Below are 14,890 nucleotides of genomic sequence, written 5' to 3' on the forward strand. Positions count from 1 at the left end.
GGTAACTTCTAGACTGTGAGCCCAGTGTTGGGTAGGGACCGTCTCTATATGTTGCCAACTTGTACTTCCCAAGCGCTTAGTACAGTGCTCTGCACACAGTAAGCGCTCAATAAATACGATTGAATGAATGAATGAGCCCTGTAATAATAATAATTGGCATTTGTTAAGCGCTTACTATGTGCAAAGCACTGTTCTAAACGCTGGGGAGGATACAGGCTGATCAGGTTGTCCCACGTGGGGCTCACAGTCTTCATCCCCATTTTACAGATGAGGTAACTGAGGACCAGAGAAGTTAAGTGACTTGCCCAAGATCACACAGCAGACATGTGGCGGAGCGGGATTCGAACCCATTCCCTCTGACTCCAAAGCCCGTGCTCTTTCCACTGAGCCACGCTGCTTCTCTAGTAGTTCCCAGTACTAAGCCCTTGGAAAGTACAATGCAGCAATATTTGTTAAGCGGTTACTATGTGCCAAGCAGTGTTCTAAGCGCATCGAGGGCATCAGGTTGACCCACGTGGGGCTCACAACCCCACTTTACAGATGAGGCAATTGAGGCACGAGAAGTCAAGTGACTTACCCAAGGCCACACAGGAGACAAGGGGCGGAGGCGGGATTAGAACCCATGACCTTCTGACTCTCGGGCCCGGGGGGGGGGGGGGGGTCTATCCACTAGGTCATGCTGCTGTAGCCTCCCCACTTCTTCAACGGTTGGAGCCTCTCGGCAGGGAAGAGGACACAGGGAGAGTACAGTGCTCTGCACACAGTAAGCGCTCAATAAATACGATTGAATGAATGAATGAATGAGCCCTGTACTAAGCCCTTGGAAAGTACAATACAGCGATATTTGTTAAGCGGTTACTATGTGCCAAGCAGTGTTCTAAGCGCATCGAGGGCATCAGGTTGACCCACGTGGGGCTCACAGCCCCACTTTACAGATGAGGCAACTGAGGCATGAGAAGTCAAGTGACTTACCCAAGGCCACACAGGAGACAAGGGGCGGAGGCGGGATTAGAACCCATGACCTTCTGACTCTCGGGCCCGGGGGGGGTGTCTATCCACTAGGCCATGCTGCTGTTGCCTCCCCACTTCTTCAACGGTTGGAGCCTCTCGGCAGGGAATAGGACACAGGGAGAGTACAGTGCTCTGCATACAGTAAGTGCTCAATAAATACGATTAATTGATTGATTGATTGATTGATTCAGAGAAGGCCTAACTCCTGTCCTCCCGTCCTCCAGGAGGCTGCCGGAGCGGGGACTTCCCGGATCCCGAGGAAGAGGAGGGGGGAGATGGACGGGGACGGAGCTCACCTGACGGGTCAGCGCCGAAAGGCTTGAAGTCCAGAGAGAGGTGGGGTCTCCACGGATAACCGTCCATCATTCCGTCCAGCACGCCCCTGGGCTCGAACACAGCGAGGTGGGGTGGGGTGGGGGATTCAGGGCAATTTTGGACCGCTTTCCCGCTTATTATGGCATTTGTTAAGCGTTTACTATGTGTCAGGCGCTGCTCTAAGAGCTGGGGTGGATCCAAGCTAATCGGGTCGGACACCGCTTTCCCGCTTATTTGTTAAGGGCTTACTATGGAATAATAATAATAATAATATTAACGGCGTTTGTTAAGCGCCTACTATGTGCCGAGCACTGTTCTAAGCGCTGCGGGGGAGGCAAGGTGATCAGGTTGTCCCACGTGGGGCTCACAGTCTTCATCCCCATTTTCCAGATTAGATCACTGAGGCTCAGAGAATAATATCTACCCCAGCGCTTAGAACAGTGCTTGGCACATAGTAAGTGCTTAACAAATAACAACATTATTATAATGATATATAATATAATAATAATAGTGATGTTGATATTTAATAACATTATTATAACAACATTAATAACACCATAATAATACTGTATAATATAGTAATAATAATAATGATGTTGGTATTTGTTAAGCGCTTACTATGTGCCAAGCACTGTTCTAAGCGCTGGGGAGGGAGATACAAGGTAATGAAGGTTGTCCCACGTGGGGCTCACAGTCTTCATCCCCACTTTCCAGATGAGGCCCAGAGAAGCGCCACTTAGTACTGCGCTCTGCACACAGTAAGCGCTCAATAAATACGATTGATGATGAAGCGAAGTGAGTTGCCCAAAGTCACCCAGCCGACAAGTGGCGGAGCCGGGATTAGAACCCACGACCTCGGACTCCCAAGCCCGGGCTCTTCAAACCGAGCCCCGCTGCTTCTCTGCATCAGACACCGTACTAAGCGCTGGGGCGGATCCAAGCAAACGGGGCTCCCGTGGGGCTCGCAGTCTCGATCCCCATTTTCCAGATGAGGTCACTGCGGCCCAGAGAAGTGAAGCGACTTGCCCAGGGTCACACAGCAGAGCAGGGGCCGACCCCCGCTGAGCCAAGCCTCCCCCCCGGAGCCCGCATCTACCTGTTCCTCCCGGGGTCCCTGAACCCCTTGGCGAAAGGGTTCCTGTCGATCTTCAGTTTGGTGATCTGGGGGAGACGGAGGAAGAGTGAGCTCTCCGGGGACCCCCGAACCCCCTCCCCGCCCCCGGCAGGGACTTGCCTGCTGGTTCTGGTAAGCGGTGACCGTGGTGAACTCGGTCTCCTGGAAGGAGAAGGTTTTGACGCCCTGGGCAGGCAGGCTCTGGGCCTGGGAGCAGTCGAAGCGGCGGTCCTGGGCGATGACGTGCACACGAGGCTTATATTTGTGCATGGACTGGAGGATGATCTGAAAGTGGACGCACGGGCAGCAGGGCGAATAACCGTCATCATCAATCGTATTTACTGAGCGCTTACTAGGTGCAGAGCACTGTACTAAGCGCTTGGGAAGTACAAATTGGCAACATATAGAGACGGTCCCTGCCCAACAGGGGGCTCACAGTCTAAAATGCTTATATTATCTATAACGATAATAACAATCACAATAATAGAGAAGCGGCGTGGCGCAGTGGAAAGAGCAGGGGCTTTGGAGGCAGAGGTCACGGGTTCAAATCCCGGCTCCACTGTGTCACTCAACCCCGGCCCACGTCCTCCCCCTGGCCTGGAATGCCCTCCCTCCGCACAGCCGCCAAACCAGCTCTCTTCCTCCCTTCAAAGAACAGTGCTTTGCACATAGTAAGCGCTTAATAAATGCTATCATTTTTATTACTCAAGGCCCTACTGAGAGCTCACCTCCTCCAGGAGGCCTTCCCACACTCAGCCCCCGCCTTACCTCCTTCCCCTCCCCACAGCACCTGTATATCTGTATGTACGTATTTATTACTCTATTTTATTTGTACATGTTTATTCTATTTATTTTATTGTCTTACTATGTTTTGTTTTGTTCTCTGTCTCCCCCTTCTAGACTGTGAGCCCGCTGTTGGGTAGGGACCGTCTCTCTATGTTGCCAACTTGGACTTCCCAAGCGCTTAGTACAGTGCTCTGCACACAGTAAGCGCTCACTAAATACGATTGAATGAATGAATGAATGAACTTCTCTGGGCCTCAGTTCCCTCATCTGTAAAATGGGGATTAAGACTGTGAGCCCCCCGTGGGACAACCTGATCACCTTGTAACCTCCCCAGCGCTTAGAACCGTGCTTCGCACATAGTAAGCGCTTAACAAATATCACTATTATTACTATTATTAATAATAACAATGTTATTTGTTCATTCATTCAATCCTACTTACTGAATCGTATAGGATTTATTCAATCCTATTTTCTGCGTGCCGAACACTGTACTAAGCCCTCGGAAAGTACAATGCAACAATATTTGTTAAGCGCTTACTATGTGCTGTGCACTGTTCTAAGAGCTGGGTTAGATACAAGGTGATCGGGTTGTCCCACGTGGGGCTCACAGTCTTAATCCCCATTTTACAGACGAGGGAACTGAGGCACAGAGAAGTGAAGTGATTTGCCCAAAGTCACACAGCTGACAATTGGCAGAGCGGGGTTTGAACCCATGACCTCTGACTCCCAAGCCTGGGCTCTTGTTACTAAGCCACGTTGCTTCTCTTAATAATAATAGTAATGATGATGATGATGATTCTTACGTTATTTGTTCATTCATTCATTCAATCCTATTTATTGAGCGCTTTCTGTATGCCGAGCACCGTACTAAACTCTCGGAAAGTACAATACAGCAATATTTGTTAAGCGCTTACTAGGTGCCAAGCACTGTTCTAAGCACCAGCGTAGATACAAGGTGATGAGGTTGTCCCACGTGGGGCTCACAGTCTTAATCCCCATTTTCCAGATCAGGGAACTGAGGCCTGGAGAAGTGAAGTGACTTGACCGAGGACACACAGCAGACAAGTGGCAGAGCCGGGATTAGAACCCACGTCCTCTGACTCCCAAGCTGAGGCTCTTTCCACTAAACCAGGCTGCTTCTCTGCACGGAGGGACAGCTCAGACTTTCTGTCGTACTGTGCGCTCATTCATCCATTCATTCAATCGTATTTTTTGAGCGCTTACTGTGTGCAGAGCACTGTACTAAGCGCTTGGGAAGGAAAAGTCGACAGCAGATAGAGGGTCCCTACCCAACAACGGGCTCGCAGTCTGGAGAACCACCCCCGCACGTTATCCCCCCGCATTCATTCATTCACTCAATCGTATTTATCGAAGCAGCGTGGCTCAGTGGAAAGAGCCCGGGCTTTGGAGTTAGAGGTCATGGGTTCAAATCCCGGCTCCGCCAATTGTCAGCTGGGTGACTTTGGTCAAGTCACTTGTAAAATGGGGATTAAGACTGTGAGACAACCTCCTCACCTTTAACCTCCCCAGCGCTTAGAACAGTGCTTTGCACATAGTAAGCGCTTAATAAAAATGCCATTATTATTATTATTATTTATTGAGCGCTTACTGTGCGCAGAGCACTGTACTAAGCGCTTGGGAAGGACAAATCGGCAGCAGATAGAGACGGTCCCTACCCAACAACGGGCTCGCAGTCTGGAGAACCACCCCCGCACGTTATCCCCCCGCATTCATTCATTCACTCAATCGTATTTATCGAAGCAGCGTGGCTCAGTGGAAAGAGCCCGGGCTTTGGAGTCAGAGGTCATGGGTTCAAATCCCGGCTCCGCCAATTGTCACCTGTGCGACTTTGGGCAAGTCACTTGTAAAATGGGGATTAAGACTGTGAGACAACCTGCTCACCTTGTAACCTCCCCAGCGCTTAGAACAGTGCTTTGCACATAGTAAGCGCTTAATAAAAATGCCATCATTATTATTATTATTTATTGAGAGCTTACTGTGTGCAGAGCACTGTACTAAGCGCTTGGGAAGGACAAATCGGCAGCAGATAGAGACGGTCCCTACCCAACAACGGGCTCGCAGTCTGGAGAACCACCCCCGCACGTTATCCCCCCGCATTCATTCATTCACTCACTCGTATTTATCGAAGCAGCGTGGCTCAGTGGAAAGAGCCCGGGCTTTGGAGTCAGAGGTCATGGGTTCAAATCCCGACTCCGCCAATTGTCAGCTAGGTGACTTTGAGCAAGTCACTTGTAAAATGGGGATTAAGACTGTGAGACAACCTCCTCACCTTGTAACCTCCCCAGCGCTTAGAACAGTGCTTTGCACACAGTAAGCGCTTAATAAAAATGCCATCATTATTATTATTATTTATTGAGCGCTTACTGTGTGCAGAGCACTTTGGGAAGCACAAGTCGGCCACAAATAGGACCACCGCACCGTGTCCCCTTTCCCCCGCACGGTGCCCGGCGGAGGAGGGGGCGCGGGCGGAAATCTCGGGGTCCCCCCCGTCCCCTCCCCGGAGGTGGAGGGGCGTCCACACCTACATGGCCTTTGTCGTCCATCTCGTTGTTGGTCAGCTTGACGCGGTCGAAGCTGATGATCTGTCGGGTCCAGGTCTCCCCGGAGCAGGGCGAGTCGGGGTGCAGGTAGAGCCGCGGGGTGATGCTCGAGTGGTCGGTGTTCCCCGCCACCATCCACTGCGAACTGTGGTACACGTACCTGCGCGTGGGGGGGGGGGGGGGGGGCGGGGGATGCTGTGCTACACGTACACAGCATGGGGGGAGGGGGGGGGGGGAGAGGAGAGCCGGGAGGGACCGCCACAAACAGCCAGGGTGTGCAGAACAGGCCCAGAGCCAGGGGGAGGCTTGAATAATAATAATAATAATAATAATAATAATAATAATAATAATAATAATAATGGCATCTGTTAAGAGCTTACTAAGTGCCAAGCACTTTTCTAAGCGCTGGGGAGGATACAAGGTGATCAGGTTGTCCCACGGGGGGCTCACAGTCTCCATCCCCGTTTTACAGACGAGGTAATTGAGGCCCAGAGAAATGAAGTGACTTGCCCCAAAGTCACACAGCTGACAAGTGGGGGAGCCGGGATTTGAACCCATGACCCCTGACTCCAAATAATAATGATAATGGCATTTATTAAGCGCTTACTATGTGCAAAGCGCTGTTCTAAGCGCTGGGGAGGTTACAAGGTGATCAGGTTGTCCCACAGGGGGCTCACAGTCTTCCTCCCCATTTTACAGATGAGGTAACTGAGGCCCAGAGAAGTTAAGTGACTTGCCCGAAGTCACACAGCTGACAATTGGCAGAGCTGGGATTTGAACCCATGACCTCTGACTCCAAAGCCCAGGCTCTTTTCCACTGAGCCCGGGATCTTTCCACTGAGCCACGCTGCTTCTCTATTACTGCCTATCTCTCCCCTCTAGATTGTAAACTCCAAAAGAGGGTCAGGGGTCAGCCTTTAGGGATTTAATAATAATAATAATAGCATTTATTGAGCGCTTACTATGTGCAAAGCACTGTTCTGTCGGAGGGCAGAGCGTCGGGGGACGGCGACGGGGGGGTAGCCTGTTTACTATCGTGCTATGGTTTCCCTGTCCCCAGCGACAGGTGCGATAACCGGGGAGCCGCCTGCCTGGGGCGATCACGTAGTTGGTTGGGGTTTTATTTAAGTGATATTTGCTAAGCGCTTACTACGTGCCAGGCACTGTAATAATAATAATAATAATAATAATAATAATAATAATAATAATAATAATAATAATAACGAGGATGATGGTCTTTATTAAGCGCTTACTATGTGCAAAGCACCGTTCTAAACGCTGGGGAGGTTACAAGGTGATCAGGTTGTCCCACGGTGGGGGCTCACGGTCTTCACTCCCATTTTACAGATGACGTCACTGAGGCCCAGAGAAGTGAAGGGACTTGCCCAAAGTCACACAGCTGACTAGCTGACTGCACTAGGCCCTTGAATAGGTACAAGGTAATTAGGTTGGATACGGTCCGTGTCCCCCATGGGGCTCACAGTCATAATCCCCATTTTCCAGATGAGGTCACTGAGGCCCAGAGAAGTGAAGTGACTTGCCCAAAGTCACACAGCTGACTAGCTGACTGCGCTAGGCCCTGGGGTAGGTACAAGATAATTAGGTTGGATATGGTCCGTGTCCCCCATGGGGCTCACAGTCTTAATCAGAGGTCATGGGTTCAAATCCCTCTCTGCCAATTGTCAGCTGGATGACTTTGGGCAAGTCACTTCACTTCTCTGTGCCTCAGTTACCTGGTCTGTAAAATGGGGATTAAGACTGTGAGCCCCCCGTGGGACAACCTGATCACCTTGTAACCTCCCCAGCGCTTAGAACAGTTCTTTGCACATAGTAAGTGCTTAATAAATGCCATTATTATTATTATTATTATTATTATTAATCCCCATTTTCCAGATGAGGCCCAGAGAAGTGAAGTGACTTGCCCAGAGTCACACAGCTGACTAGCTGACTGCGCTACACCCTTGGGTAGCTAATTAGGTTGGCTACGGGTCCGTGTCCCCCATGGGGCTCCCACTTTTAATCCGCATTTTACCGATGAAGGAGCTGAGAAGTAAAAAGACGAGCCCGAGGTCACGCAGCAGAGAAGTGATGGGGTCGGGATTAGAACCCAGGTCCTTCTGGCTGGCAGGGACCGGGATGGGGAGGGAATCTCGGTACCTGTAGCGTTTGGAGTCCACGGGGACCACGTCAATGGCGATGCAGTACTGCTTCCCGGGGTCCAGGCCCTTCACCCGCACCCGCACTGACGGGAACATCCTTCTGCGGGCCGGGGGAAGTAGGGAGGAGGGATAAGTGTGCGCGCCTGACTCTATATCTTTGTTGCTCTGTCAATCAATCGATCAATCAATCGTATTTATTGAGCGCTTACTGTGTGCAGAGCTCTGTACTAAGCGCTCGGGAAGTCCAAGTTGGCAACATAGAGGGACGGTCCCTACCCAACAGGGGGCTCACAGTCTAGAAGACGGCCTCCTTGCCTGGCTTCAAGAGCATGGGTCCGTGTGTGGACCCAACTTGTACTTCCCAAGCACTTAGTACAGTGCTCTGCACACAGTAAGCGCTCAATAAATACGATTGATTGATTGATTGACCTGCGTTAGGTTGTGTGATTTCGGCCTGTGCGGATTTTCTTAAGGTAGGAGACCCTCGGGAGTCCTTCCCACCCTCCACCCACCTAACAGGGCCACGACGCTCTTTAGCTGGAGGCCTTCCCAGACTGAGCCCCCTCCTTCCTCTCCCCATCCCCCCCGCCATACCTCCTTCCCCTCCCCACAGCACCTGTATATATGGATATATGTTTGTACTGATTTATTACTCTATTTATTTGTACATATTTATTCTAATTATCTTATTTTGTTAATATGTTTAGCTTTAATTCTATTTGTTCTGACGACTTTGACACCTGTCCACATGTTTTGTTTCGTTGTCTGTCTCCCCCTTCTAGACTGTGAGCCCGCTGTTGGGTAGGGACCGTCTCTATATGTTGCCAACTTGTACTTCCCAAGCGCTTAGTCCAGTGCTCTGCACACAGTAAGCGCTCAATAAATACGATTGAATGAATGAATGAATGAATGCTGGAGGTCTTCCTGGACCGGATTCATCATCAATCATCAATCGTATTTATTGAGCGCTTACTATGTGCAGAGCACTGTACTAAGCGCTTGGGAAGTACAAATTGGCAACATATAGAGACTGCCAGGATGAAATCCGGCTCCCACAGCCCCGTCCCAGAACTAGACGTCGTGTGTGTGTGTGTGTGTGTGTGTGTGTAGGCTTGTATTAGTGGGGGGGCGGGGTGTATAGGTTTGTGTGTGTGTGTGTAGGGGTTTGTGTTTCGATGCGTGTGTGTGTGTATGTGTGTGTGTGTACGTGTGCAGAGGGTTGTATAAGTGGGGGGCGGGGTGTATAGATGTGTGTGTGGAGAGGGTTGTATTATTCATTCAATCGTATTCATTGAGCGCTTACTGTGTGCAGACCACTGTACTAAGCGCTTGGGAAGTACAAATAGTAGGGAAGCAGCGTGGATCAGTGGAAAGAGCCTGGGCTTTGGAGTCAGAGGTCATGGGTTCAAATCCCGGCTCCGCCACTTGTCAGCCTGTGTGACTTTGGGCAAGTCACTTCACTTCTCTGGGCCTCAGTGACCTCATCTGTAAAATGGGGATTAAGACGGCGAGTCCCCCGTGGGACAACCTGATCACCTTGTAAACTCCCCAGCGCTTAGAAGTATTATTATTATTAGGGGGGGGGCGGTGTGTGTGTGTGTGTGTGTGTGTGTGTGTGTGTGTGGAGAGGCTTGTATTAGTAATAATAATAATAATGATGATGATGGCATTTATTAAGCGTTTACTATGTGCAAAGTGCTGTTCTAAGCGCTGAATAATAATAATGAGAGCATTTATTAAGCGCTTACTATGTGCAAAGCACTGTTCTAAGCGCTGGGGAGGTTAACAAGGTGATCAGGTTATCCCACGGGGGGCTCACAGTCTTCATCCCCATTTTACAGATGAGGTCACTGAGGCCCAGAGAAGTTAAGTAACTCGTCCAAAGTCACAAAGCTGACAAGTGGTGGAGCTGGGTAGGGGGGCGGGGTGTAATAATATAATGATGACATTTGTTAAGCACTCACTATGTGCGAAACACTGTTCTAAGAGCTGATAATAATAATAGTGGGTTTTTTTAAGCGCTTACTGTGTGCGAAGCCCTGTTCTAAGTGCTCTGGGGGTTGCCCCACGTGGGGCTCACAGTCTTCATCCCCATTTTACAGATGAGGGAACTGGGGCCCAGATAAGCGACTTGCCCAAGGTCACACAGCTGACAAGTGGCAGAGCTGGGATACGAACCCACGCCCTCTGATTCCCAAGCCCGGGCTCTTTCCATTGAGCCATGCGGTCCATAGGTAATAATAATAATAATGATGATGGCATTTGTTAAGCGCTTACTCTGTGCAAAGCACTGTTCTAAGCACTGGGGAGGATACAAGGTGATCCGGTTGTCCCACTTGGGGCTCACGGTCTTAATCCCCATTTTACAGATGAGGGAACTGAGGCCCAGAGAAGTGAAGTGACTCGCCCAAAGTCACACAGCTGGCAATTGGCGGAGCCGGAATTTGAACTCCAAAGCCCGTGCTCCTTCCAGTGAGTGTGTGTGTTGCGGCGGGGGGAGGGGGGGTGTTTCAATGGAAGTGTGTGTGTGTGTCCGTCCGTCTCCGGCCGGCGGTCGCTCACCTGCCCGCTTTGGTGATGATCATTTCAGTCCCGATGTCGTAGAAGCGCTTCCACAGCTCCGACCCCTGCAGCTCCATCTGGATGTCCTCCCGCTCCTCGCCCCCGTTGGCCACCGCGGCCGTCGAGCTCTCCGCCTTAGGTCTCTCCTCTGCAAGTAGGGACAATAGTGCTTGGCACATAGTAAGCGCTTTCCCCCTTCTAGACTGTGAGCCCGCTGTCGGGTAGGGACCGTCTCTATATGTTGCCGACTTGTACATCCCAAGCGCTCAGTACAGTGCTCTGCACACAGTAAGCGCTTTCCCCCCTTCTAGACTGTGAGCCCGCTGTCGGGTAGGGACCGTCTCTATATGTTGCCGACTTGTACATCCCAAGCGCTCACCATCTGTAAAATGGGAATTAAGACTGTGAGCCCCACATGGGACAACTTGATCAGCTTGTATCCCCCCAGCGCTTAGAACAGTGCTCTGCACATAGTAAGCGCTTAACAAATGCCAACATTATTATTATTATTATTACAGTGCTCTGCACACAGTAAGCGCTTTCCCCCTTCTAGACTGTGAGCCCGCTGTCGGGTTGGGACCGTCTATTACTCTATTTATTTATTTATTACTCTATTTATTTATTTATTTATTTTATTTGTACATATCTATTCTATTTATTTTATTTTGTTAGTATGTTTGGTTTTGTTCTCTGTCTCCCCCTTTTAGACTGTGAGCCCACTGCTGGGTAGGGACTGTCTCTATATGTTGCCAATTTGTACTTCCCAAGCGCTTAGTACAGTGCTCTGCACGTAGTAAGCGCTCACTAAATACGATTGATGATGATGATGATGACCGTCTCTATATGTTGCCGCCTTGTACATCCCAAGCGCTCAGTACAGTGCTCTGCACACAGTAAGCGCTTTCCCCCTTCTAGACTGTGAGCCCGCTGTCGGGTAGGGACCGTCTCTAGATGTTGACAACATGTACATCCCAAGCGCTTAGTACAGTGCTCTGCACACAGTAAGCGCTTTCCTCCTTCTAAACTGTGAGCCCGCTGTCGGGTAAGGACCGCCTCTATATGTTGCCAACTTGTACATCCCAAGCGCTCAGTACAGTGCTCTGCACACAGTAAGCGCTTTCCCCCTTCTAGACTGCGAGCCCGCTGTCGGGTAGGGACCGTCTCTAGATGTTGCCAACTTGTACATCCCAAGCGCTTAGTACAGTGCTCTGCACACAGTAATCGCTTTCCCCCTTCTAGACTGCGAGCCCGCTGTCGGGTAGGGACCGTCTCTATATGTTGCCGCTTTGTACAACCCAAGCGCTCAGTACAATGCCCTGCACACAGTAAGCACTTTCCCCCTTCTAGACTGTGAGCCCGCTGTCGGGTAGGGACCGTCTCTATATGTTGCCGACTCGTACATCCCGAGCGCTCAGTACAGTGCTCTGCACACAGTAAGCGCTCAATAAATACGATTGAATGAATGAATAAATGCCATTATCATTATGTGCGGTGGGGAGCGCTTAGCACAGTGCTCTGCACATAGTAAGCGCTCAATAAATACGATTGATGATGATGATGATGATGAGAAGGGGTCACCCTGATTCCGGGTCACCTCGACGTTCCTCCCCGGCCTGGCTCCGGGCCGCGGGAGGCCGTCGGGGTGGGCCCGGGGTACCTTTTGAGCACCCCGTGACCCCAACCCCGCAACCGCCCCGCCTCCGCCTGGTTTCTTTGTCCCCCCCGGAGGGGGACAGGGCTCAGAGGGGGGCGAGGGAAGGCCTCCCGGGGCTCCCTCCCTCGGGCTGGCGTCGGGACGAAGGAGGCGGGAAAGGGGGGAGCGCTCACCTTCCTCGCCTTGTCTCCCCAGAGAGCGATCCCGCTGCGGCTCCCGCACAGCGTCCCGCACAGGGTCCCGCACAGGGTCCCGCCCAGGGGAGTCCCGCCGTCCCTCCTCCGGGCCCTGCGGCAGTTTCCTCTTGCTCCCCTTTCCCACCAGGGCCTCCACCGAGAAGGCGTGGGCGCGGGAGCTCAGGGCCATGGCTGGCGGGGGGTCGCCGAGACCACCGACCACCCTAGACGGGAAAACGGGTTTGGGGGGCGACGGGCGGGGAAAGGGGGCCGCCCCCCGGCCTCGAGGGCCCCAAGGCTGAGGCCGTGTCCCCCCCCCGTGTCCCGTCCCGCCCGGCCTGGGCCTGGGCTCTAGCTAGGCCTCACGGAGCCCGAGGGCCGGATCGGAGGGTCCCGACCCCCCGCAGCCCCCCACCCCGCTCGGAGGGAGCCCCCCGATGCAGCCGTCGCCCGGAGAACTGTCGGGACCCGCCCCCGCCCCGCTTCTTCTTTCCCCCCCTCGACCCCCGGGGACCCAGCGAGGGCTCAGGAGGCGGGGAAACGCGGGACCGGCCCGCCCCGCCCCCGTCGGGACCCGGGGGCTGGTTCACATTAACGGGGGAAACTCGAGAGAAATTGGACGTAATAGCCCACGAGAGGCCACTTTCCCTACCAAAGTGCAAATGGGGTTTAACTAGATCCAGGGAAGACGGTCTGGCCCGGCCTAGCGCGCCTCAATCAATCAATCAATCGTATTTATTGAGCGCTTACTGTGTGCAGGGCACTGGACTAAGCGCTTGGGAAGTCCAAGTTGGCAACATATAGAGACAGTCCCTACCCAACAGTGGGCTCAGAGTCTAAAAGGGGGAGACGGAGAGCAAAACCAAACATACTAATAAAATAGAATAGATATGTACAAGTAAAATAAGTAAATAAATAAATAGAGAAATATATACAAACATATATACATATATACAGGCGCTGTGGGGAAGGGAAGGAGGTAAGATGGGGGGGATGGAGCTAGTCTGCTAGTTGCCGACATCATCATCATTATCATCATCATAATGACGGCGCCTGTCAAGCGCTTACTCTGTGCGGAGCGCTCCTCTAAGCGCTGGGGTGGATGCAAGCTGATCAGGTTGTCCCCCGTGGGGCCCACAGTCTTCACTTTACACATGAGGGAACTGAGACACGGAGAAGTGAAATGACTGGCCCAAAGTCACACAGCAGACAAGTGGCGGAGCCGGGATTAGAACCCATGACCTCTGACTCCCAAGCCCGGGCGTGACTCAGTGGAAAAGAGCCCGGGTTTGGGAGTCACAGGTCATGGGTTCAAATCCCGGCTCCGCCACTTGTCAGCTGTGTGACTTTGGGCGAGTCACTTAACTTCTCTGGGCTTCGGTTCCCTCTTCTGTAAAATGGGAATGAAGACTGTGAGCCCCCCCGTGGGACAACCTGATCACCATGTAACCTCCCCAGCGCTTAGAACAGTGCTTTGCACATAGTAAGCGCTTAACAAATACCATCATTATTATTACTGTTATTATTTCCATATGCCCTGACCGGGCCCGAAGTAGCAGCCGCGGAAGGGGGTTCCCAGAAACGCTGAATTTCATTCAGGGAAATGACAAGAATCATTCAACCGTTTTTATCGAGAGTTTATTGTGCGCAGGGCACTGTACTAAGCGCTTGGAAAGTACAACGCAGAAATTAAGAGAGACAATCCCTGCCCATAACGGGCTTACAGTCCAGAGGGGGGAATCGACCCCCGCCACCCCTATATGGAACGGAGGGAGACCCCGTTTTCCCTCCCCCTCCCCTCCCCGCCATCTACATCCCTACTGTCTGATGCACCTCGTTAGCCGAGGGGTTTATTGCCCAGAGGACGGCAGGAAGCTCCCCCCAGACCCCTTTCTCCTACAAACTGTCTTCCCCGCCCCCTGATGTCCTTAGAGAAGCAGCGTGGCTCAGTGGACGGAGTTCGGGCTGGGTAGTCCGAGGTCGTGGGTTCAAGTCCTGCCTCCGCCACTTGTCAGCTGTGTGATTTTGGGCAAGTCACTTCACTTCTCTGGGCCTCAGTTCCCTCATCTGTAAAATGGGGATGAAGACTGTGAGCCCCCCGTGGGACAACCTGATCACCTTGTAACCTCCCCAGCGCTTAGAACAGTGTTTTGCATATAGTAAGCGCTTAATAAATGCCATTATTATTATTATTATTATTATTATTGTTTGGGGTATCCCAGGCTCCAGAAACAGCACCGCCCCCACCTCCTCGCCAGTTTCCTCGCACTCCGGACTCCTGGAAGCCCACCCCCATCTTGTCAACTGTGTGACTTTGGGCAAGTCACTTCTCTGTGCCTCAGTTATCTCATCTGTAAAATGGGGATCAAGACTGCGAGCCCCGCCTTGGGGGACAACCTGATAATTTTGTATCTCCCCAGATGATTATTATTATTATCTCCCCGGACTCTGCGGTCCTGGTCTCTCTCCCCCCTCCCAACCTTCCGCAGACTTCACGGGTGTCCGGGCCGATTGGGAGGGAGGGAGAATTAGGAGATGGGGAGGGTCCAGTG

At 51.9% G+C, this 14,890-nt stretch overlaps 1 protein-coding gene across 1 annotated transcript in view; it reads right to left on the reverse strand.

The window, feature by feature from the left end:
- The window catches only part of TBX22 (T-box transcription factor 22), a 57,108-nt gene extending 44,580 nt beyond the window's left edge, over window positions 1–12,528 (reverse strand). Inside the window, 7 exon segments of the mRNA XM_038747794.1 lie at window positions 1,308–1,393; window positions 2,423–2,487; window positions 2,561–2,725; window positions 5,773–5,947; window positions 7,945–8,046; window positions 10,509–10,656; window positions 12,336–12,528. Coding sequence (XP_038603722.1) covers window positions 1,308–1,393; window positions 2,423–2,487; window positions 2,561–2,725; window positions 5,773–5,947; window positions 7,945–8,046; window positions 10,509–10,656; window positions 12,336–12,528 — 934 coding nt within the window.
- Window positions 12,529–14,890: the final 2,362 nt, after the last annotated feature.

The sequence above is a fragment of the Tachyglossus aculeatus genome, chromosome 6 (genome assembly GCF_015852505.1).
Source record: "Tachyglossus aculeatus isolate mTacAcu1 chromosome 6, mTacAcu1.pri, whole genome shotgun sequence".
Classification (NCBI taxonomy): Eukaryota; Metazoa; Chordata; class Mammalia; order Monotremata; family Tachyglossidae; genus Tachyglossus; species Tachyglossus aculeatus.